The sequence below is a fragment of the Vitis riparia genome, chromosome 5 (assembly GCF_004353265.1).
Source record: "Vitis riparia cultivar Riparia Gloire de Montpellier isolate 1030 chromosome 5, EGFV_Vit.rip_1.0, whole genome shotgun sequence".
Lineage (NCBI taxonomy): Eukaryota > Viridiplantae > Streptophyta > Magnoliopsida > Vitales > Vitaceae > Vitis > Vitis riparia.
The window spans coordinates 5689496-5715602 of record NC_048435.1 but is presented as its reverse complement, the minus strand read 5'-3'; the positions used below and the strand labels follow the sequence as shown (position 1 = coordinate 5715602).

The 26107-nt window shown below is 32.9% G+C and overlaps 1 protein-coding gene and 2 pseudogenes across 1 annotated transcript; 2 read left to right on the top strand and 1 right to left on the bottom strand.

The window, feature by feature from the left end:
• Positions 1-773: 773 nt before the first annotated feature.
• LOC117914938 lies at positions 774-3862 on the top strand (annotated as a pseudogene).
• A 14446-nt stretch (positions 3863-18308) lies between these two features.
• Positions 18309-18777, bottom strand: LOC117914488. The gene is made up of 2 exons (XM_034829831.1): positions 18478-18777; positions 18309-18407 (listed from the first exon to the last, which is right to left on the bottom strand). The coding sequence occupies exons 1-2, from the start codon at positions 18775-18777 to the stop codon at positions 18309-18311; spliced, it is 399 nt and encodes a 132-aa protein (XP_034685722.1).
• A 1533-nt stretch (positions 18778-20310) lies between these two features.
• Positions 20311-26107, top strand: part of LOC117914487 — a 7997-nt pseudogene continuing 2200 nt past the window's right edge.

The window sequence follows — 26107 nt, the reverse complement described above, 5'->3', positions numbered from 1 at the left end:
TGTTATATAGTTGCAAATGGGGTGAATTTGTGCCTTCTTTGATGAGTGCTGTAGAGTTGCAAATAAAACTTTTTAGAAACTATCAGTTTTAGAGCAATCTCATGTTGTTCGTTTAGAATTAGGTTTTTTAGTCAGATTGGGTGAACATTACTACCTCTTTACTTGAGATAACCTCAAGATGGGGTGGTTGAAGGTTAGTACTTCGAGATGGCATGTTGTAGCTTTTTGGAATGATGTTAAGGATGGGTAATTCACCTTTTTGAATGTCAGATTGACATTTTCTTGTGCAAGTGCCTTCTTTTTTTTTTTTGTAGGTAAACGGATGTTTGATTATAGTTGAATGTATTTTGAATGACATACCTTTTTGGGTATTTATTACATCTAATTCTAACTTCAAAAAGAATTAGACCAATTGTGGTATTAGGCTTCGGCACCCTACCTTGATCCGCCATTTTTTTCTTGCAATTTAAAGACCTTTTCACATCTCTTCCCTGTTTTCCGTTCACTGGGAAGTTCTCCGAAAATGCCCCAAACTCCCAAGTGTGGGTTTGTTAGACCAACGGAAACCGATAAACATGAACGTTTGAACACGTCATATTCAATGCAATGGGCTTTCCGAGAACTGACATAGACTATACTCCTATATAAGAACATGCAACTCCTTAGCTCCCATTTCATGCTCTTATCTCACACATTTTCTCCACATTAGCTTTGATTTTCATTTCCTTCGTTTTCTCTCTTCTTTCGTTGAGCTAGGTACGTTAGTTAAATAATTCATCTTCGTTTCCGCTTTATCTTTGTTGTATACTTTTCTCTGTTGAAAAGCATGTCCAACATTTTGCATGTTAACTCAAGTTGCAGAGAGTCCATACTCGATGTGCCGGCCACCCTTGGCAGACACAACAAGAGATGGCACTTGGCCTTTGCTACAATCTATTGTTCCAGGGCACTACATTCTCTTCTCAAACAGAAGAAGAGCAGCAAACCCCCGGTATCTACTCATTCCTGTGCTGTCCTCAGTGTTGAGCCCCACCTTGCCTTCCCAAATATTGCTCACACAAGTCTCACTGCAGTAGTGAAAGAGAAAAACTTAGACCAACTTCGCGAATTGGGAGGAGTTGAAGGCGTGGCTGACGCTCTAAAAACACATACCAAAAATGGCATCCATGGTGCTGTTGAAGATATAGCTGAAAGGCAGGAAACGTTCGGTTCAAACACATACCCGAGGCCGCCTACTAAAAGCTTCTTCTACTTTGTGTTGGAAGCTTTTAAGGATCTTACCATTCTCATACTTCTAGCTTGTGCCACACTCTCCCTCGGTTTCGGAATTAAAGAGCACGGGCTGAAGGAAGGGTGGTATGATGGTGGAAGCATATTCGTTGCTGTCTTTCTAGTCATTTCTGTCTCTGCTGTTAGTAACTTCAGGCAAAACAGACAGTTCGAAACGTTGTCTGAAGTCAGCAACAACATCGAGGTTGAAGTCGTTCGAGGTGGGCATCGTCAGAAGATTTCTATATTTGATATCGTTGTTGGAGATGTGGCTTGCTTAAAAATTGGTGACCAAGTTCCTGCTGATGGATTATTCTTGGTCGGGCATTCACTACAAGTGGATGAATCCAGCATGACCGGGGAGAGCGACCATGTAGAGATTAATAGCAGCCAGAATCCATTTTTGTTTTCTGGAACCAAAGCGGCTGATGGATATGCCCAAATGCTTGTGACTTCTGTTGGTATCAACACAACATGGGGGGAGATGATGAGCACAATCAGCCGCGACATTAATGAACAGACACCCCTACAAGCCCGTCTTAACAAGCTAACTTTATCGATAGGTAAGGTTGGTTTGGCTGTTGCTTTTCTAGTTCTTGTCGTGTTGGTGGTTCGCTACTTCACAGGGAATACAGAAGATGAGAACGGAAATCAGGAGTTCAATGGCAGCAAGACAAAGGCTGATGATACAGTGAATGCCATGGTCAGAATCATTGCTGCAGCAGTTACCATTGTCGTTGTGGCAATTCCAGAAGGCTTGCCTTTGGCCGTCACACTCACCCTTGCTTATTCAATGAAGAGAATGATGGCTGACCAGGCTATGGTTCGAAAGCTCTCTGCCTGTGAGACCATGGGCTCTGCAACTACAATTTGTACTGATAAAACAGGTACACTCACTCTGAACCAGATGAAGGTGACAAAGTATTGGCTTGGCAAAGAACCTATTGAAGAGTCCTCTTCAATTGTGACAAACGTTCTCAAACTGATTCAACAAGGAGTGGCCTTGAACACAACTGGTAGCATTTACAGGGCTACTTCAAAATCTGAATTTGAGTTCTCTGGTAGTCCCACAGAAAAAGCCTTACTTTCTTGGGCTGTTCTGGAACTTGACATGGACATGGAGAGATTAAAGCAGAATTATACCATTCTTCATGTAGAAGCCTTCAATTCAGAGAAGAAAAGAAGCGGAATTTTGATGAGGAAGAAGGCTGACAACAAAATACATGTGCACTGGAAGGGAGCAGCAGAGATGATATTAGCAATGTGTTCAAGTTACTATGATGCTTCTGGAAGCATGAAAGAACTGGATGATGGTGAAAGGATGACATTTGAGCAAATAATTCAAGGTATGGCCGCTAGCAGCCTCCGTTGCATTGCTTTTGCACATAAACAAATTCCAGAGGAAGAACAGGAAATTAGGGAAGGCCGGCAAAAGCTAAAAGAAGACAGCTTGACCCTCATTGGACTTGTGGGGATGAAGGACCCATGTAGACCAGGGGTGAGAAAAGCTGTGGAGGATTGCCAATACGCTGGAGTGAATGTCAAAATGATTACCGGCGATAATGTCTTCACTGCAAGAGCAATAGCCACTGAATGTGGAATACTGAGACCCGATCAAGACATGAACAGTGAAGCAGTAGTAGAAGGTGAGGTATTTCGGAAGTACACCTCAGAGGAGAGAATGGAGAAAGTGGATAAAATCTGTGTGATGGCTAGATCCTCTCCCTTTGATAAACTTCTCATGGTTCAGTGCCTGAAACAGAAAGGCCATGTGGTTGCAGTGACAGGTGATGGCACAAATGATGCACCAGCATTAAAAGAAGCTGCATAGGCCTTTCCATGGGGATTCAGGGCACGGAAGTTGCAAAGGAGAGTTCAGATATCATCATCTTGGATGATAATTTTGCTTCAGTGGCAACAGTTTTGAGATGGGGAAGATGTGTTTATAACAACATCCAGAAATTCATCCAGTTTCAGCTGACGGCGAATGTTGCAGCCCTTGTAATCAACTTTGTGGCAGCAGTTTCACTGGTGAGGTCCCATTGACAGCAGTGCAGTTATTGTGGGTTAACTTGATCATGGACACATTAGGTGCCCTGGCCCTTGCCACAGAGCAACCCACCAAGGAGCTGATGGAGAAACCACCCGTGGGTTTGGAAGGAACCACTTATCTCCAACGTCATGTGGCGGAATCTATTTTGCCCAAGCTTTGTATCAGATAGCCATCCTCTTGACCCTCCAGTTCAAAGGCCGATCAATCTTTGGGGTGAGCGAGAAGGTAAAGGATACCTTGATATTCAATACTTTTGTGCTTTGCCAAGTCTTCAATGAATTCAATGCAAGGAAGCTGGAGAAGAAGAGCGTGTTTAAGGGGTTACATAAGAACAAGCTATTTCTGGGGATAATTGGGATAACCATTATCCTTCAGGTGGTTATGGTGGAGTTTTTGAAGAAACTTGCAGATACAGAGAGGCTGGATTGGGGACAATGGGGTGCATGCATTGGAATTGCTGCAGCATCTTGGCCAATCGATTGGGTTGTCAAGTGCATACATGTTTCAGATAAACCATTCCTAAGCTATCTAAAGTGGTAGGAGCATCGGTTCACATATACAGATTATTCATGTATTAGATTATTCTTCTCATCCTCATGGTGGATTTGTAATTGATATATGGTTGAACTTACAAAAATTATATGAATTTTTAAAAAAATCATAGTCATTTCTTATGAAACTTTTTCTGTTTCAGTTCATATAAATGTAACCCTGTGATTGTCAACTTGGACAGCAATTTCTTCTTGTTGGTAGCAAGTCAGGGCAAGGATGACAGAGGAGATGTAATAATCAAGTATCAACGGTATAGGGAAAGAATAAAATCAGTCGCAAGTTCAGACATATTATAAATTCTGCAACATATGGAGATTGCAAGACTAATCAAATAAAAGGCACAAAGAAACAAAAGAGGATTAAGTGATACAAGCATTACAATTTTAATAGTCCATAGCTTCAATGGAAGCAAACTTAGATTTTATTTATTTATTTATTTTTTGTTTAAAAAAAAAAAGAAGAAAAAGAAGAAGAAGAAGAAAAACAGTATATGTTTGGATACACTTCTTGTTTTTTGTTTTTTAAAAATAAAAGTAGTAAGAACTTCTATACCAAAAGTGAAAACCTTTGTATAAAAGGTCTAGACTTAGCATGTTTTTAAAAATCACTTCAAAAAATTTTAAATTTTAGATAGTAAAATTTTTTTAGTACTTTAGTTTCTTTAAGTACACATAAAATCATTAGCTTTTTAAAGTAAGTCTCTAAGAATTCTTGTATTTTATGTAGAAGTTACCATAATTTTCTATTTTAAAAGTAGAAAACATGAAGTGTGTGCAAACAAAAAACTAATTTTGGAATAATGAAACCAATTGAATGGTGCGACGGTAGGAACAATCAGAAATATCTAGTCATTGTAAAACAACTATTAACCCTTACAATCACAACCACACATAGATTACCCGATCCGAGATACCGAGACAGATGTGCCTCAAGACCTCCCGAGTCAATGACCGATACCACGACTTTGAACTATGCCTCCTCCCAGTATGAATTTCAACTTTGGAATTTTCAGATCTGACCTAGACCCAAACTTCAGTCAGAAAACTCCTAAAACGGATTTCATGGATGGAACATGATAAAAAGCTTCCTTCAGATTTCCAGTCTTTCATTTTCTTTGCTGACAACTAGAAATCCTTTCTCACTAATATTGGATTTGTAGTCTACCAACCCTACTAGCATCCACATTAAGGGATGTCAAGGGTTCAAATTTGCATTTAGGGTGGAGCCAAGTCCTACAAACTCAAAGATCCCTTAGGGGGGCCTGGTTCCAGATCTGCTTTATATCACATACTAATTACCTTATGCTATTTATTTAACAAACATAAGCATAAAACAAAAAACAAAAAAAAAAAGGCAAAGGTGACATCTGCAAAATATGAGCATGTAATTATAACAAACATGTAGCATGCATGCATGCATAAAATCCAAATGGGGCGCTCACAGAAGCCAGAAAAATAAGAAAAGTGAAGGTATCATCATATATTGCTAATCATTAGAGAATGGACCTGGGCTCACGCGGGGGACCTCTTTGTCGGTCAAGAAGGATTGATCCTTCTGCCTCACCAGGAACCAAGAAAGTCACAAGCCATGAGACAACTATGCTCATTTGTAGTAGCCGATTGTTATTGGGCAGTTCCAAATGTCATTAGAAGTACAAGAAACTCAAGATTCGAGAGACTCCCAACCTAGTATTTCAGTTTCAAACAAGATCAGCCATGAATTTGCTGCAAATAAAAAGTTAGTCACAGTTAAAAATAAATAATCGAAATGGTAAGGACACTTATGTAAATATATTTGTAAAGTTACTAGGTGGTGGTTGTTTTTTTACTTAATTTTAAATAGAACCTTAATACTTAATAGTGTTAAGTATTAAGTTGTTTATTTTTGTAGTATTTTATTTTTATTAAATATTAAAAAGTAAAAAAAAACTAATATGTTATTTTTTCTATTTAAAAAAAAGTTATATATTTTAGTTTTTTCTGTTTAGTAAAAAGTTAATAATAAGTAATGAAAAAGTAAAAAAACAAATCACCTAAATTCTAAAATAAAATTGTTTTTAGCAAAAAGCCAAAAAAAATAAACACCACCAAGCTTTGAGCTTAATTTTGTAACATTTACTTTGAGCTTAATTTTGCAACATTTATATCATTTGAGCTCATTATTAGGATTTGTCTCCCCTATAATTTAAATATTTTAGCACCATAAATATGTCATATTTGTCCACCCAAAAATGGAAAGTGATATAGCAATGACTAAAAAGGTTAAAAAGAAAGAAAATAAAATATGAAAACAAATATAAAATAAATTTGAATTTAATCATTTTTTTTAAATTGTATTTATTTAAAATAATAATAAATTTACATTTTGATTACTACTCAAAAAGTACTATTTCATAGCTTGCAATTAACTCTTTTAAACACTTTTGAGTAGTAGTTATTGCCTTTTAACCCAATTAACATGTTAAGGACCCTTACAATCACTTCTAATCAAATTGTGTAAGTTTTGGTGTTTTTGTTAGTAATTTGATCACCAAAGCAATCCAAGATTGAGGAGAGTTATTTGGAATCCATGGCAAAGCAATGAAGAGCTCAGAAACATGAAGAACCAAAGCTTTGAAGTCCTTTGCCATAAGCAAATCCGGAATGCAAGGAGAAAAGCAAAGAAAGAAGAAAACAGAGGACTGCAGCTGCAGTCTTCCTTCACATTTTTGGAGCACTTCCCGAAGTCCATTTTCTACATGCTATATACCATTTCAAAGCTCAGGAAGTCAAGAATCCAATGCTTCAAACCGTGTACAATTTGGAGCTGAAATGAGTAAGTTACAGCTGTTGGAAGCTGATCACTCCAAGCTGAAGGAAGGATTCAGCAAAGTGTTGCTGAATCACCCTTTTGTTGCGAGATATTTCGCAACATTTTTGCACAGTGCTATGGAGTTCCCCTGAAGCTTCACGCCGCGATGGAAGCCAAACACCTCAAGATGGAAGTCCGCTTTGCAAAGGTGTTGAATCAGCTGGTTGCTATGAGGAAATTTCGCAGCTCTTCTTGTGCACCTGCGAAATCTCGCAGACCTCACTTTTCACCTGCGAAGTGGTCCTTAGTGCTTCCCGATATTTGTAACCGACACTTGGAGATATTTTTCATTAGATTTTTGTTGCCCAAATGCCCAAATTCTCCTTGTAAGTCACCAATGATAGGTTTCCTTAGTTTTTAAGCTAGGAATTTGGCAAAATATCAAGGGAATAGCTATCATTGTAATTTTGGTTTTAAAGGGAGCTCGAGGAGCCTGTTCTGAGGGGGTGTTAGAGTTTTGGTTCCAAGGGATCCTTTGTACAGTTTTTGGGAAGGAAGTAAAATGCAGAGCACTTGCTCTGTTTTTCATATATATTCTTGTCTTCTCTTTCATTTTCATTTTCTTGCTAGCCAAACATTCTCTGAGTTTTCTCAGAGGATGAGAGGCTAGACTCTTTGTCTCTTGAAGTGAAGAAAGCTGGGTAAGTTTCTGAATGCATAAATTGGAAGTTTTGTTGTTTTAGTTTTTAATGAAGAGAAAGAGTGACCCGTTAATGGTGTTTGTCTTTTTAGTTAACTTAAAACTCCTTTAAATCACCTGGGCCAACACTTGGTAATGCAAGTGATCTCCATCCATGGAGATTCACTAGTTTACCCCTTGTGAGCCTCTGGTAGGTGACTTGAAGGTAGGATTTTCTAGAATAGCCAACATTTGGTAAGCTTTTGGACTCTTAGGAGACATCCATTAGTTACCTCTTGCGAGCTTTTGACGGGTAATCCAAGGTTAAAGATCACCTTGAATGGCAAGTGCTAGGTGAGAGGTATGAGCCATTGCAAGATGCATCAGTGAGAGGGATTTAGTGTTTGAACCCATTAATGGGAAGCATCTGTACAACACCGGTTGGAGAAGGAACTATATGTTAATTCTCTAATGCGAGGAAAAGAAACAAGTGACCGGAACTCCCTTTTTGTATGAGGAATCTGAGCCTAGTGATCTGAAACTCCAAGAAACACTTTTCTTTGTAAGTAAAATCAGTTACTATTTTTGGTTAGTTTAAAACCGAATCTTTGTTCAAACATCCTTATGTCTTCTTTTAAAGCTAACCTTGAAATGAAAAGGCACCAATTCATCTTTGAAATAATATCATTTGTGAAGTGAAAACCCATCCCAGTGAACGATCCTAGAGCCACTATGCTATAGTAGCTTTGTCTTTGCTACCCTAGTATATGGTGTAATAGGTTATAAATTTTGTTGATTACTTCCTCAATCAAGGAGCACCAGCTGGACATGAATCAGCTGAGACACCAATTAGGCATGAATCACATTTCATAATTTTTTATCATGTAGTATTTTTCCAACAGTTTTATAACTAACTAATACAATCATAGTTACTTCTATGTTTTGTTAAAAAATTTATGATGTATATTTATGTTATTGTGGACCCGTACTTTAACGTGCAAACCCATTTGGATGACATGGTAAAAAATATGATTTTTTGAAAAAGGTAGGAGTCTCGCTTATTTTAGTTTTTTTTAAAGGAAAAAACAAAACAATAACTTCTTATTTGAAAAAAAAAAAAAAAACATGTCTGCAAAAACATTTGAATATAAGTCAGTATACTTACGTTTCTACTAAATGGATATAAGAAATTGTGATATTTAATTAATCATGAATACCAAGAACAGAATGATACAAATAAATAAATATACATGAAAATAATAATAAATGAATGCTCAAAATAAATGAAAAATGAATTATGCAAATTGATTTATCAAACTAATTAATGAAAGATATTTCATAAAATTATTTTTTTAAGAAATTCCAAAGAAGATTATTAAAAACAATTTGGAAATGATTTCAATTTATTTATTTACAAAAAAGTTTAAATTTATTTCCAAAAAGTGATTTGATTCAATTTTATTTATAAAATAAACTTCAATTTATTGCCATCAAGTGATTTAATTCAATTTTTATTTTTAAGAAAATTAATTACACTCATAGTTATTAAAAGAATTTATTAAAAAAAAAATTCAATTTAACAGGAAAAATAATTTTTGCTTGCTTTTACCAAAAAAAGAATGAATTTTTACAACTTTATTTATAAATGTATTTTAAGTCCTTACAAACTTTATATAAGAATATATTTTCAATCCAACTTTATTTAAAAAAAAAATTCTACAACTTCAATTGGCAAAAAACATTCTTATTGTATCCTTATTAAAAGATTATTTAAGACCTTTATTTACAAAAATTATTTTTAATTACATTCTAATTAAAGAAAGAGAACTTATTTAAAAATCATTTTTGGGAGAATCTTTTGGGCAATTTTATTTCAAAATCAATTTTCTAAACAATTTTTTATTAAACAAATATATTTTCAAGAAATTATTATTAAAAATAATTTTTCAAATTTTGTCAAAAACAATTTTTTTTTTTTTTGGATTTTCCTAAAAACATTTTTCTGATTTTTAGTAAAAAAAAAAAAAAAATTATTAAGAAGAATATTTAGAACTATTATTTTATTAAAATTATTCCTCTTATTTAAAAAAAAAATTCCGATTTGTTCGATATTCAATTTTGTACACAATGAGTAGATATATACAAACAAATATTTGCAAAAACCAATAAAAATAAAACCAAATAGAAGTGGGAAATAAAACGTGTATCCTTCAATGCTTTATTTATGACATTCCTAAATCTCCTTTCCTTCCATGAAACTTCATTCTTCATATGTCATAAATTCATACTCAACCAACAAAATGTCAATATGAGTAGTGGAATAAGCCTATGCAAAACAAAAATAACATAAATGTAAATATAAAAAAAAATATGCAAAATCCAAAACAAATATTCAATCCCAAATTCAAACTCCAAATTAACCTAATAAATTTCACCAATTAAAATAGGTCCAAATTAGCAAATATAATCCAACAAAAATATCTCTTATATGTCATAGCCCAAAATTTTCAAATTAATAACCAAAATACAAGCACAATCAACCAACCCCAAATGTAACAAATCAAATTCAATTCAATTAGGCATAAACATAATTTCTCATAATTCAAGCCTAATTTAATATATAAACCCAAAATCCACAACCAAAATCAAGCAAAATTTAGTATCAAAACCCAAAATAACATCCAAAATATACCACAATTGTCTCATGCCAAATTTAATAATTCAAATGGGCAAAATCCATATCAATTATCAACCCATCCAATAAGTTTCTCCAATAACAAATGAACTCAAATTCCATATTAATTAACAAACCTAAAATATGACAAATCAAAATAAATTCAATTAGCCCTAAATTCAATATCTCATAATTCAAACCTAATTTAATAAGCATACCCAAATTCTTAAACAAAATCAAGCCAATATGTAAAGTACAAATGCAATAAGAAAAAAAAAGTCCAATAAATTCAATTAAGCCTAACTAGACATCCAATATACATACCCAAATCTCATAATGCAAAGCCCAAATACAAAGTCCACAAACAAACATAAATATAGAAGCCCAAGTTTCAACCATAGTTACTATTAAAATCAAAGAAAAGGAAAAGAAAAACTTGCAATTTCAAATTTTAGAAAGAGAGATGAGTGGAAGTAGGAGCAATTAGAGAAGGAAGAATGGAAGATGAAAAAAAAAAAATAGGTGAGGTGAGAAAAAGAAAGTGAGGGAAATGGAAGAATGAAAGAAAATAAGTGGTTTGTCGACAATGATTGGCCAGTGATTCTACTAGTGGAGATGAAGGTTGATGGGTTTTTTAGAGACAAAAATAAAATAAAATAAAGACAAAAAAATGAAGAATTAAAAAAAAAAAAAAAAAAGTAGAGAGGAGAAGAGGAGAAGAAATGAAGAATTAAAAAAAAAAAAAAAAAAAAAAGTAGAGAGGAGAAGAGGAGAAGAGGAGAGAGAGAATGAAAGGGGTAGTGTGGGTGTCTCTGTGAGTGGGTCTAATGTGGGGAAGGAAGAAAGGGAAAAATGATAAAAACTCTAGAAAGAAAATAAAAAATAAAAAAAATAAAAAAAATAAAAAAAAATAAAAAAAAAAAAGGAAAGAAGAGAGGAGAGAGTATGGGGGATGCCTCCAAACTAGGGGAGAGGAGGAAGTGTGGGTATGTGGAGGGTAAGTGCAAAGAGAGAAGAGAGAGGAAAAAAAAAGATAAGAAAATAAGAAAAAAAATTAATAATAAAAATAAATAAATAAATAAAATAAAAATAAAATAATAAAAACTAAGAATTAAAGGGTGTGAATGGAGCCAAAAAATTTAGATATAATCAGGATTTAAGTTTTAAAATAAAATTGAACTCAAAATTAATATATATATAAATTTAGAACAAATTTTAGGATCTACCATTGTCTTTCACAAAATACAATAAATCACTTTTGATTATGAAAGTATAAATAGAATTTATATAAAGATATGTTATCAAACTCACTTTTTTTTTTCTTTTTTTTTTAGTTTTGAAAACATAAATTAAAACAAATTTGAATTTTATAAAAAAGAAATAAAAGAAAAAAATGATCTATTCACCCTAAAAGAATATTTTTAATTTTTTTTTTTTAAAAAAACCCTTGACTTAATCAATAACATTTGCAAGCAAAAGTATCTTTATTGGTAAAAAAAATGGGGAAAAAATGTAATAAATTTTTGGATGAAAAAGAAAAATAATGATGGTGAGTAAATTAGGGCTTGTTTAGTCATGTTTTTTTTTTTTTTTACATGAAAAAAAACTATTTTTTAGTATTTTATAAAAATAAAGGCCTTTGGTAAATTATTTTTAAAAATTAAAACAATATATATATATATATATATATATATTGTAAAAATATTGTAAATGTTAAAAAATATTAGAATTTATCAGATTATGGGAACTTGTGTAGATGATTATCCATATTGTTGTATATATCTTTGTGACTCCGAGAGATACCTCTAATGAAAATCTATTTTATTCTTTTCCTACATTATAATTTCTCTTTTTTGTTTTCTTTTCATTTCATTTTATAATTTTACAACATGTTATCCGCACGACTAGTCTCTACAAAAGAAATAAAAAGATTTAGATTTTTATCTATTTAGAGAAATAGAAAGATGTTCTCATTTTCAGATAAATAGAAAGACTTTTCTCTCTTTTTCTCACAAAAAAGTATGTGATAAACTTATATCATGATTTTCTATTTTATTACCCTTTGATCTCTATTTTCATTTATTTTATTTGAATACATAAATATGTATAATCCCTATAACCAGAAGTTATGAGGTAAATTATAAATTATGAGGTAAATTCATAATCAGAAGTTATGAAAAATATGTGCAATTCCTGTAACTAGAAGTTATGGGGGAAATTATAAAATTACAAATACATTACCATAAGTTATGTATATGATCTTTAATTATTTATTTTTAATTATACGGTATAACTCAAAGTTATACTAAACAATATTATATAGCCAGAAAGTATAAAATAAATAAATAAATGTTCATAGCCTGAAGCTATGTATAAATCTATATAATCAAAGTTTATAACTTGAAGTTATGCACAAATCTACACAATGAATAGTTCATAGCCTAAAGTTATGCATAAATTTATATAAAAACAGTTCAGAGCTTGAAGTTATGTACAAATTTAAATATTTCTTGTTCTGACAAAATAATCATGACCTGAAGCTATGAAATATATTAACTTTTAATTTCTTTAATTTCTTTTAATTATATTGTGTAACTAGAAGTTATATATAAATAGTTCATAGCATGAAGTTATGTACGAATTTGAATATTTTCTTGTTTTGACAAAATAATCATAACTCAAAGTTGTGAAAAATATTGACTTTTAATTTTTTTCGTACTCACTTATTTTTCGCAACAGAAATTATGAAAAATAATTTTTATTAGCAATTGTTTCATAACCAGAAGCTATACATACAATTTCTAATTCTCTTGTACAACTAGAAGTTATACAAAACAAAATTGTCAATGAACAACTATGTACTTAAAAGATACATAATTTTTTTAAATTTTGTTATATAATCAAAAGTTATATAAATATTATTATTCATAACCCGAATTTATGAAAATAAGAAAATTAATATTCTTTGTGCTAATCAAAGGTTATGCCAAAGTTGTTAATATGTACTTTCTTATAACTAGAAACTATAGGAACTAACAATTTTGTTCAACTTTATGAAATTTATATAACCAAAAGTTATAATGAAATATATTATAGCCTGAAGCTATGATAACAAGCATATAGATAATATTTACATATTATCAAATGATTAATATTTTGTATATCAAGTTATACAAATAGGTAAGTGTTTGATAGTTTTTATAAATTTCTATTATTAGAAGTTATACTATCATTAGTAGAAAAATTTACATATAGATGTGGAATTTCGGATTGCATGATATTTTTGTATTAAAGGTGATAGTCTGGAATATTTTTTTTATTCTAGTTGTTTAATACACAATAATTTTTTGATTTAAAAAATTGAGATTCTTTGGATACATGTGAAATATATGACTTGGTCATATGATTAATAAATTGATTTTGCATGTCAATTTTCTTTAAGACGTGTTTTTATGATTGAAAAATTTTGAGTTATATAAAATAATATATATTATTGCATGTTGCCACATATGGTATTTTTATTAATGCAATAATTTCATTATCCAAAAATAATTTTGAAATTACAATAGGTTCAACTATTGTTCTCAATATATTATGTTATTATATCTTTACATATATGTTCAAATGGATTTGTATTATTTTAATTAAAGTTTTGAGACAACAAGATACTTAAATCATGATATGTTCTCTTGAACTTTTGATTTATGAATTAATTTTTGCACATTGATTTAGATCATAATAATATTTTGAATAAAGTTATTGATCAATCACTACAGTTAGTTTGATTATTGAAATATTTCCTTGTTATTTCATGTATAAATTGCTCCACACTTACAAAATCAAACGTGTGAGATTATTTAAGAAATATATAACTTTAAATTATCTTTTCATATTTGCTTTATTGTATTATATATGCTCTCATTGCTTTTACACAAGTTATTAAATTAAGTCATCATCAATGACTAATATTTTTCATTGATTTTAACTCTTTTGATATGATAATATTTCTTCAACTCTATAAAGACGAGGTCTTTATGACAATGTTTTATAACTTGTTACTTTAATAAAACTCTTGTCTCATTAATTGCACAACATTGAGGACAAACAATATTAATACTATATCAGGTGATAGAAACCTGATTAAAGGCTCCAAAATAGCTTATACTATGTCACTAATAGTATTTGATTCGATGTGAATGATACTTTATACGATGATAGATCTAGAAAAATCTTTTAAGACCAACTTGGTCCCCCGGGGTAAAAGGTCGTATGAATGTACATTATAAAACCAGAAGTTTTTATTTAGTGACTAGTCTACCTATATATTTAAAAAGTAGAATGACATGTTGTGCATATTATCATTTAATGAGACAATTTTCTCACCGTTAGAAGGAGAAGAGCCAGTTCCAAAAGAATGACATGAAATTATTTGGAATGCATTGACTTTGACTTATCTTGATCCTCGTACCAATCAATGTGAATTGGAAGTTTAAAAGATTATTTATTTGCAAAATCCTACAAATCAATTACAAGATGCATTCATTGATACAAAGAAAATGACAAAGTTGTATATCTCGACTGCAAATACTCCAACACGGATTGATGTCCCTGTAGGACAGTTAACAAATGAATTAGAGACACGTTTGAAGCGTGGTAGACCTCTTGGCTCAAAGGATTTAATTCCTAGAAAAAGAAAATGAACAACATATGAAAAACTTAGTACTCCTAAAGAGTTCACAAATATGAAAGGGTCAAATGATGAAACCCAACTTCACAAACAGTTAGCTCCTGAAGAGGCACAAATTGATCAAATACCGATATCTAGAACTAAAAAGATCTTAATGAGTCACACGGGAGAACAAAGGACCGTAGCGACATTATCATAGATAATATATTCACATTCCAAGTGGCTATGGACATCATGAGAAATGATGAATATCAAGAACCACAAACTATGAATGAATGTCGAAAAATGAATAATTGGCCAAAATGGAAAGAAGCAATCCAAATAGAGCTAAACTCGTTAACAAAACGAGAGGTATTTGGATCTGTAGTTCAAACACCTGGAAACATAAAGCTTGTTAGATATAAATGGGTCTTTGTGAAAAAACGAAATGAGAATGATGAAATCATAAGATATAAAACACGACTTGTTGCTCAAGGTTTCTTTTAAAGACCTGGTATAGACTATGAGGAAACTTATTCCCTTATAATGGATGCAATCACACTTCGATACTTGATAAGTTTAACAGTCTCTAAAGGACTAGATATGCGTATTATGAATGTTGTTACAACCTATTTATATGGGTCTATAGATACTGACATATATATGAAAATCCCTGAAGGATTCAAATTGCCTGAAGCAACTAATCCAAAACCTCGAAACATGTACTCAATCAAACTACAAAGATCTTTGTATGGATTAAAGCAATCCAGACATATATGGCATAATCGTTTGAATGAGTATTTGTTAAAAGAAGGATATGTGAATAATTCAATTTGCCCATATGTTTTTATCAAGAAATCAAAATTTGGGTTTACAATAATTGCAGTGTATGTGGATGATTTAAACCTTATAGGAACTCCTGAAGAGCTCACAAAAGCAGCCAATTATTTAAAGAAGGAATTTGAAATGAAAGACTTGGGGAAAACAAGATATTGCCTTGACCTACAACTCAAGCATTGTTCAAATGGCATATTAGTCCATCAATCGACATATATAGAGAAAGTACTAAAACGATTTTATATGGACAAATCACATCCAATCGATTCCCCTATGGTTGTTCGTTCACTTGAACTGAACAAAGACCTATTTCATCCTAGAGAAGAAAATGAAGAATTGTTTGGTCTAGAAGCACCATATCTCAGTGCAATCAATACACTAATGTATCTTGCAAATTGTACTAGACCAGACATAGTATTCTCTGTCAACTTACTAGCAAGATACAGTTCTGCCCCAACTAAAAGGAATTAGAATGGAATTAAATATATATTGCGATACCTTCGTGGAACAAGTGACATGGGTTTATATTATTCAAAAAAATCAAAATCATAATTGATTGGGTATGCAGATGCAGGATATCTTTTAGATTCTCATAAAGCTCAATCTCAAACGGGATATGTCTTTACTTATGGTGGAACGACAATATCTTGGAGATCAATCAAGCAAACAATGGTAGCCACATCTTCAAATCATTCAAAAATTCTTACAATTCATGAAGCAAGTCATGAATGTGTATGACTAAGGTCAATGATCCAACATATACAAGAAACATGTGGACTACCTTCCATCAGAGGCAATGCAACCATGTTACATGAAAATAATGTTTCTTGTATTGCATAAATTAAAGGAGGATTCATAAAAGGTGACAGAACTAAGAATATCTCTCATAAATTCTTCTATACTCATGAGCTCCAAAAAAAGGTAAGATTGATGTTCAACAAATTCGATCATGCAATAATCTAGCAGATCTATTCACAAAGGCGTTACATTCGACCACATTGAAAAAGTTAAGGTATGACATTAGAATGCGAAGATTGAGAGATCTACCATTTGAAATGTTGAAGAAATCATAATCATATTTACATGAGGGGGGAATGCTAATATGGATATATTGCACTCTTTTTTCTTTCGTCCAAGTTTTGTCCCACTAGGTTTTATTGGCAAGGTTTTTAATGATTGGTTATAATTTGCTTGATTTTTTCATGGGATGATGTTTCTTATTTATAGTTTTGCCATTCTAACATGTGGATCACCTTGGAAAATGTGCCTAAATAACAGAAAAATATTTCCCTCCATGATGAGTAAGGGTCTCCAAAAAGCCCGCGGCCCGGCCCGGCCCGAGCCCATTTTTGGATGGGCCGGGCCATGGGCCCCAATTTAGGCCCGGCCCGCCCGTAGGCCCGTCCATAGGCCCGCCAACTCACTTTTATTTTTTTTCAAAAATCATACAACATTTCTAATATATATATATATAACTAATTCAAAATAGTTACACAAAAAAGGGCTAGCTCAGTTGGTGGCTGGCTCCCTTGTGGTTCCATAAGAGAAGAGGTTCGAATCCCCTTCCCTTCAAAATTGAAAGTTATTTAAATTTTTAACCCGGCCCGCCCGCCCAGCTTGAGGGCCCACGGGCCTTAGATATACCAAGGCCCGGCCCGGCCCGACCCGGCCCGTTGACCAGTCAACGGGCTCAGTGGCCCACCCCGGGCTGGGCCAATGGGCCTTACTCTTACGGGCCGGCACGGCCCATTGGAGACCCTTAGTGATGAGCCAATATGCGGTGAACAAAAACATTAGTATGTTTTGATGTAACTTAATCTACTCAAGTTATGTAGTCAAAATTCCTTATCTAATACAACAGTAACATAACAGTTTTTTGTTATTGAATTACTTAATATAACTCATATGGATTATAATAATAACAACTCATGCCATTGGATTAAACAATATATCTATGAATAGGCTCTAAATCACTTTGTTATAGTATTGTCTAAGCTTTTTACCTACAATCTCCAACTATGATTTTTTGGTTCAAATAAGAAAAAAAAAATTGTCAAAAAACCAAATCAAACCAAACCAAACTCCAGGGAAATAAATTAAAATAAATTAATTATTTTTACTAAATTAAATTGAATTAAATTGGAATTGATTTTTTTTTTTTTTACAAGTTCAATTAGTTTAGCTCTTAATGTATCTGAAGACGAGAGAAAAGTTTCTTCTTTTTCCTCTTTGATTGTTTTTATGATTCTTATCCTATGTTCTTTCTGTAGCCCAAATACTTATATAATTGGAGTGAAAGTCAAAACTCATTATGTGATTATCACATGAATTGACAACTTTTTCTTATAAACATTAAGGCTATGTTTGGTTCCCGGAAAATGCGAGAGAAAGAAAATTGGGAGGAAAAATGGAAGGAAAGAAAAAACTAAGGAAAGGAATATAAATTTTTTCACTTGTTTGGTTATCTATGAAAAATTCAGGGAAAAAAAAAATTCATTTTCTTTTGTTTGGTTAACCACGAAAAAAAGTTAAGGAAAAATAAAAGGAAAACAAAATCAATAATTTGTCTTAAATGATTATCAATTTATTAAATAATAAAATAAATTTTATGCTCTTATTTTCTAAAAAATAATTATAGAAGAATGCATTTTGTGGGAGCCCATTGTTCAATAACTATTGAAAACTTACCTTTTTTAATGGTACCTAGCATTCTTTTTTTCTTCTTCATGTAGATACAGTTCAACCCTCTCACCCTCACCATACCAAAATTTTAAAAATAAAATAAAACTCATGTGATCCCAGAGGCAGCCCAGAGCCGTTGATTAAACTCATCTTGCATCTCATCAAGCACAACTTCTGATTGTGATCCATCCAATGGTCCAGACAGCTTCGGTGGAAAATGTGTTTACAATTGGTCAACCACCTAATCTCTTCTCCTACCTCGAAGTCGTACAGACATACGGCGCGTCGCCGTCGCAAACCGCCTCCCCGAACTTCATCACCAGCAGGATTTCACGAATCAAAACCGCCGATACAGGCGGGTATTCTGACACTTGCGTCTGCGTTTCGGACCACGAAACGTCAGTTTCCAGGAAATCGAAGAGACCCAGAAAGTGAAAGAGCGAGAAAATGAGTTTCCTGATGAAACCCAGAGCGATACAGCCACTGCTCTTTCGCCGTCTCCAACGGTTAAACAATGATGGAGTTGTCGAAAATGCGCTGCAAAGTGGTCCCGACGACCGCCGACAGCGACTCATCTGAGAAGTTTGATCAACTTCTCCTCTCCTCCGCCATCTGCAACAATGAAGATCTCGGTCCCCTCATTCGCAAAGCCTTCACTTCTGGCAAGCCAATACCACCCCGATAAAATTTTCCCCAACTTTTCCCCTCTCTTTTCTCTTATTTTCCTCCTTATTTTTTAAGGAAACTAGTAAGGAAAATATTATGATATTTTCTTTAATATTTTCCTTTCTATTTTTTTTCCATCGTATTTTCCATGTCGCCCAAACTAAAGAAAATCATTTTCCACATGATTTTTTTTCCTTTCCTTAGCATTTTCCGGGAACCAAACATAGCCTAAGAGTTGATAGTATTTCTTTTATGGGTCAGGTCGATTAATTTATGAAACAAGTTATCAGTCATGTGGACTATTTCAATTTCTTGTGAATCTGATATTCATAATCTATTGGCACTTACAGGTGTTGGGAAGTCAGATTTAATTTTTTTTTTTTATTTAAAAAACGTATAAAATAACTTTTTAATATCTAAATAGTAGGATAAAAGGAGGAGAAAAAGTATTAAAATTTTTCTTTGTATTCTCTTTACCCAAGTAAGAAATGAAAAAGAAAAATATATTGTTCTGTGGTTTAGATATACTTGTTATTTTATACTTTATCAAATTAAGATATTAAAAAAAAATTATTATCACAAGCTTCAAAATTTTTGAAAATAATTTTAAAAAAAAATAAGATAAAGGGATTTATTTTTCAAATAAAAAAAAAAAAACAGGAAACAGGGATTTAATAATTTTTTTTATGGCTAATGAAAAATATAAAAAGATTAATAGTTTCACTTAAGTTTTATAGCTAAATTAATATATGTGGCCTAATTTGAAGGTATGACCAATTGAAAGTGATTAATGTTCAGACTGTGACTTGTGAGGACAGTATCAGCAAATTTAATCACAAAAATCTTTGGCTAGAGATTTTTGCTTACCTATTGAAGATCAAGTTCCCAATGATGAATGATGCTTAAAAGGGCATTTGGCACAAGGAGATGAGTATGATAAGTTGGAAATTGGGAGCACCAACCAGCATCAGTTGTTGCTAGTACATGGGGATGGAAATGGGGCGGATTTTTTCGAGTATCCGACCCATCCCCTCCCTAATGGGACGAGATTCAATTTTAATAAAAGGGTTTGAGATGAGTTTGAATTTTTTTTTTTTACAACTCAGGGCAAATTTGGATATTATCCTGTCCTGTCTCACCCCGTCCCGATTATATATAAAATTAAATTTTAAAATTAATTTAATTTAATCTTTATTTTACTATTTTTAATATATAGATAATAAAAAAAATATTTTTAATAAAATAAGTTATAAAAAATATAATAATTTAATTATTTATAAATTATATTTAATGTATTAAAATTTTTAAAGTAATTTTAAAATAAAAATTTAAATTAAGAAGAAAAAGTTAAACGGGTGCCTTGCCCCACCCCATCTCGTCTCGTTTAATTTTTTAAGTGGGACGAGAATGAGAATAATTTTGAATCAACGGACAGGATTAGCATGGGACAACTTGATGGAACCCACCCCGCTGCCATCCTACCTGGCACAGATGCATATGGGGGCGAGAGATCATGTCAATTACCACAGTTAGCTCCAATTATGACGAGCCTGTGCGCTTATAATTCCCGCTCAATCGAGAAAGTTGGTAATGGGCTTGGCACTTGGCTGTTGCTTTTTGCTATTTCTTATTGAAAGAAGGGAGGGGGGGATATGACATTTATGACAAAGGAATCTGGACCTATGGTGGGAATGGGATTTAGAACCTATTATTTGATTCATGCCAGCCATTTCAAAACGCCTTTTTTTTTTTTAATTTCCCACGTGGGCGGCCCCTAAAGACCGTGTGAAAGGAATCTCAACCTCTCCATGTATCAGTAGTGAGTTTCCTTCTCTGCGGCTTTTGGTTATTTTCATATATTCATGCTTTCAGGCCATACTATTTTTCTCTTAAGATGGAAATCAAGGTTGCTGCATATTTGGTTTCAGCTTACGAGTATATTAGCCTATCTGCTGGTTCCATAAGATGGACCAAATTGAAGTAGGCCAGCCTATGATGACCCACCCAATTGTGGTCCACCAGCCAAATATCTAAATCCTGGTGGCACTCAAGAGAACAAAAATAAAAAATAAAAATGAATAAATAATGCAAGTTGAATGTCTGGTTTTATAAACCGAAGTCATTATATCCAATGAAAAATAATGAAATTATCAACAATATTTGAGTGGCCACAGAAAATTCAATTCTAATTCTTTTCGGACGCAGCCCACCGCATTTGTAGCTGCCACTTGACTAGAAAGCATGAAGCCACAAGGCGCGTTCGTAGGAAAGGGCTCGGACGCTGCATATGACGCAGAGTGCGGAAGAGTCAAGTCAATGACTCAAAGGCATCTCCCCAACCACTCCATATATATATATACCTTTTTTTCCCCACAACAACTGCAGTTCTCATAGCCTCCTCTATCTCCAAAATTCTTAGCATTTCTTGTTTCTTCTTTAAAATTACATTTCCACACGCAATACTTTTGTCTCTTTTGCTTCTGATCAGTGATTGTGCCAATGAAATATCACGCTCTTCGTATCCGGGAAGATATGAAAGAGCGCGTGCATATTGTCCTTCCTCAGATCTGCCAAACACCCTTTGTAAATTTACCCAGCAATGGCATCTTGTATTCTCTATCTCTCTTCTAAATGATGCTGTGCGAATCAGAAGAAATAGTACAGGATGAAAGCTTAGATGGCTTATTAAATCTGGAGGAGTGCTTGAAAGCGTATCTCTGGCTGCCACTGCGAAAAATGGAGCCCATGCTGATGCTGAAGATGTTGGTGGATGCCAATTAACCGGGAAAATTTTGGTTGGAACACGTTTTATGAGCCACCTAAAAGAGCCTCTTCCGCTCTTTGGGGAAGCTTTTGAGGATCCACCATTCTCGCACTTGTAGCTAGTGCTGCACTTTCTCCCAATGGGTTTGGCATTGAAGAGCATGGGCTGAGAGAAGGGTGATGCTAAAGAGGAAGAATATTTGTTGCCTATCTTTTTAGTCATTTGCTGAATCTGCAGTAAATATTTCAGAAAAAACAGGCAATTGTCCAACTCAGAAATCTGGGTTGATGTTGTCTGAAATTGGTGGTTTCGATCGGCAGATTTGGACAATGGGCAGCAATATCATCAAGCTGAAATTCTCACAGAAAACATTCTTGTTTTCTAACACAAGGGAGGCTGTTGTGTTTTCTTGGAAAGGAGGCCAATGGATATGCGGGAATGCTTGCTGCTTATGATGATCCATGAGCACAATCATCTGCGATTATAATGAGCAGACAAGTTTATGAGTCTCGCTCAACAAGCTGGCTTTATGGATATTGTTGGTCTCTCTTGCTTTTCTGGTTCTTGTAGTGTCGTTGGGGAATTCAAAAGTTGTGAATGGAAATGAGCAGTTTAATGACAGCAAGACAAAGTCTGATGATACAGTGAATGCGGTGGGAACGTTGCTGCAGCAGTTACTATTGTGGTTGTAGCAATTCCAGAAAGCTTGCTGTTGTGGGTTGCGTCTAGAAGAGGCTGATGGGCACTGCCATGATGCCACCACCATTTTTATTGACAAAAGGGGCAACCTTTCGTTGAACCCAGATGAAAGTGATGAAGCTTTCGCTCAGTAAGAACCTACTGAAGAAAGTCCTTTATTTTCAGATGCCACATGCGCTCCCAGATTAATCCATCAAGAAGTTATTACAGCGCTTCGCCAAGCATGAAACGCCTGGATCAGGGTGGAAGGATGGAATATGTGCAATAATTCAATATGAATATAATTTCTTTCCATGCCTCCACCATTTGATCCCGGCAAGCCATATGCTCACCAGAGTCTGATCTTTTTGTGCAAGTACGATTTCAGGAGGAAGCAACCACCATTCTCAGAACGTCAAAGGCCATATAGTGTAAAGCCCCTTTCCTGAAGCACGAAAGCAAGCAAATATGCCAGGTTCAATACTATGGCCTTTACTAGCATATGGTGCTAGAAGAACCTATATTCTTGGAGGCCGAAGCTTACTTAATTCGGAATAATTAATATAGAGCGTGGCCAACTGCGACAAGCCATCTGCAATTGAAGATGCTACAACCACAATAGTAAGTGCAGCAACAACGATTCCCCCCACAGTATTCACTATATCATCAGCCTTTGTCTTGCTGCTATTGAACTCCTGATTCCCATTCTCATCTTCTGAATTCCACGTTTCAAGTAGCAAACCAACGACACTACAAGAACCACTAAAACAACTGGGAGACCAGCATTATCAAGGATAAAGTTAGGTTGTTGAGCCAGACTTGTGTATGTATCTGTTCTTTATATATTCACGGCAGACTGCTCAGGGATGTCTTCCCCACAAACATCTGACATGTATATCAATTGGCCGCCCCAAAAACAAGGACAGATTCTGCCTATTATTAGCCTACCCGTTTCAGACAAAATCAAATTGGATATCGTCGTCGGCCTGATCAGATCATAACTGGAGGAATTGCCTATTTTCCTTGAGTTACATAACAGCAGGGACATCATTGACCAGAAAGAAAGCCACAAGGAAGATTCCACACCGTAACCCTTCTTTCAGCTCATGTTCATTAATGGCAAGAGAAAGTGCAGCAAAGCTACTAGTATGAGGATGGTAAAACCCTAATGGAAAGAGCATTTTTTAGGTGGCTTTGCCATGTTTGAGGCCTTCTTCTTCGCATCACCTTCTATTCCTTTAAAGCTAGCTCTGGCCTTTTGTCTTCCACTATTTGAGGTGAGGCTTGTTTCATCAATCATGGAGAAGTCCAACCCCAGCTTAACATTGATCACAGGTATCAGATTGATTAAATGTTTTTGGCATGCCGAGTGTGGACCATGTACGACCGTATGCGCAATCTATGATCAAGTCATTATATTTATGTAGTGCTTCAGTTTCTTGTGAAACTAATATCAATAATTTTTTTGGCACTTCAAGGATACTGTTGTTTCTTTCCTGTACTGCGCTGTCTGTGAGGGGCCTCCCGAGATGCCAATGGTCGTTTCTTTGCCAATTTGTATGCTTCCCCCCGTGTCACATGCTCTAGCTACGTGACCAGCGTAACAATGTTTTGCTTGCTGAAAAGTCAAAAGAATAATGTGGAAAAAGGTGAGGAAAGACACACCCAAATATATATATATATATGACATTTCTTATCTTCAAACTTCATTGTGATTTTGTAGAGTATCTTACGTGATTGGTTGAAGATTCAAATCACATGTGCTACAGTGCTAGCCTCTCTCGACGTGGACCTAGTCAACAGAATAGCTTTTATTTTCATACATTTTTTGTAGGCTGGTCCACAGAATGACAGAAAGGACTGACGTAACAGAAAAAATTAAAACTAAAATTAATTATTATCTTTCTAATTTTTGGCAATTATCAAATCAAAATTATAAAATGGGACAATTACGGTGAAGGGTTGATGAATATTTTAATTTCATCAACATCTCACAAATATCAAAGTGGCATGCGAAGTACATGAAAATTTTAGGTCTTTGCTGTTCGCACATATTTATTTACGTTTTTTTTCTTAATTTTCTCATTATTTGTTTTCGAGATTAACCATTAAAAATATTATTTACATACATGTACCTATGTCCATATACTGTCTATATATTTATAAGATATTTGTATTAACGGTACACAACCCGGATAAATATGTTATTATGAATATATTTATATATTTATATATTTTTATAAATATTAATTTAATACTAATATCTTGCATAGGTGTGGAAATATGAAATATATATATTTAATATTTGTGCAAATGTGTAAATAAATTTTTTATTAATTTGGTATAAAAAAGGGTCAAAGAAAATAAAAAGAAAAACATATATATTAATTTATGATATACAAGTTTGTACATGCCTTATAGAGTCATTTAATTAAATTTTAAAAATAAAAATAATAATAATCAAAGGTTAAATTAATGAAAAATAAATTAAGATAATAGTTATGATTTAAAAGAAAATAAAAAATTAAATGAATTTTAAATAGATTTTAAGAAGAATTTTATTTATTAATTTTTTGAATTTTTTAAAACTTTAAGATATTAATTATCATGAGTATTTAAAAGATAAATCTTAATATATTAAATAGTTGCAGTGCTCATCAGACACCTATCATCTAATTGTGAAAACTTATATTCTTTGAGGCAAATATGCATTTTATATGAAACTTAGATCCATTTCCTAGAGATGGAGATTCTCGCCTTCTAAAAATCATATTAAATGTATGTTGGGTATTTTCGGAAAATAACTTCTTCACATAACCTTCAAAGCAATTTTGAATTTTACTTTACTATTTTAACTTAATTATACAAAACATGTGACTTAAGGTAATTATACATTTATATACCCTTAATTTTAACATAATTATACCTTACAAAATTCTTTTCACATATGGGAGAACAAATTTATTTATAAATTATTACTTTTCATTGTACATGAGACTCAATTTCGAAGAATTACCTATTAAGTGGAAAACACTTGTTTCATTATTGATTTTTTAGATTTTTTTTAAATATTTTCTAAATTTTATCAAATAACTAAATTTTTCATATTTTTTATTTTCATATGAATATATTTGACAGAAGTATATTTAATGAAAATATTTTTTTAAAAAAATATTTTTAGGAGAATTACCTATCAAATGAAAAACACTAGTTTCAATACTGAATTTTTATATTTTTAAAAATATTTTTTAAATTTTGTTAAACGTCTAATTTATTTTAAAAAACACTTTTTAGATTAAAAGTGTTTTACTACCAAACAAATTCTAAGCCAAATTGCATTAAAGCATGGAGAAGAGATACTTTATAGAAAAAAAAAAAAGTTAATTTTTCTAGACTTTTATTGTTCTTGAAAAAATTAAGATTTTTTTTTTAAATTTATCACTTTTTTAAAAGACTATAAAATTCTTCTCTATATGACATACAAGACTAGATTGGGTAGTTGAAAATTTTAAAAAAAAAAATCTAAAATTTAAATTCCAATCTTCTCAATAATCAAATATAGGCTAACCGATTCTTTTTAAATAAACTATGATAACCTCTTTTTATGTGTGGCATGCGGTGAGTTGATATAATTAATAGAATAGCTCTTAATTTGCACGCATAAAGTTTTTCTCACGTTCTCTTCTTGTCTTAAAAATATAAATCTAAATATAATCCAATTTCATTGTGTAATCTATTTCTTAGTTAATATAAGTAAAATTAAATATTGTTTGAATTAATATGATTAATTTCCTATC

Bases quoted from the DNA above. Each gene is read 5' to 3' on its own strand.
- LOC117914488 (XM_034829831.1), bottom strand. From the start codon at position 18,777: ATGAGTCGCTGTCGGCGGTCGTCGGGACCACTTTGCAGCGCATTTTCG. The intron at 18,408-18,477 runs GTCTGTACGACT...TTTCCACCGAAG, and splicing joins GCGACGGCGACGCGCCGTAT to CTGTCTGGACCATTGGATGG.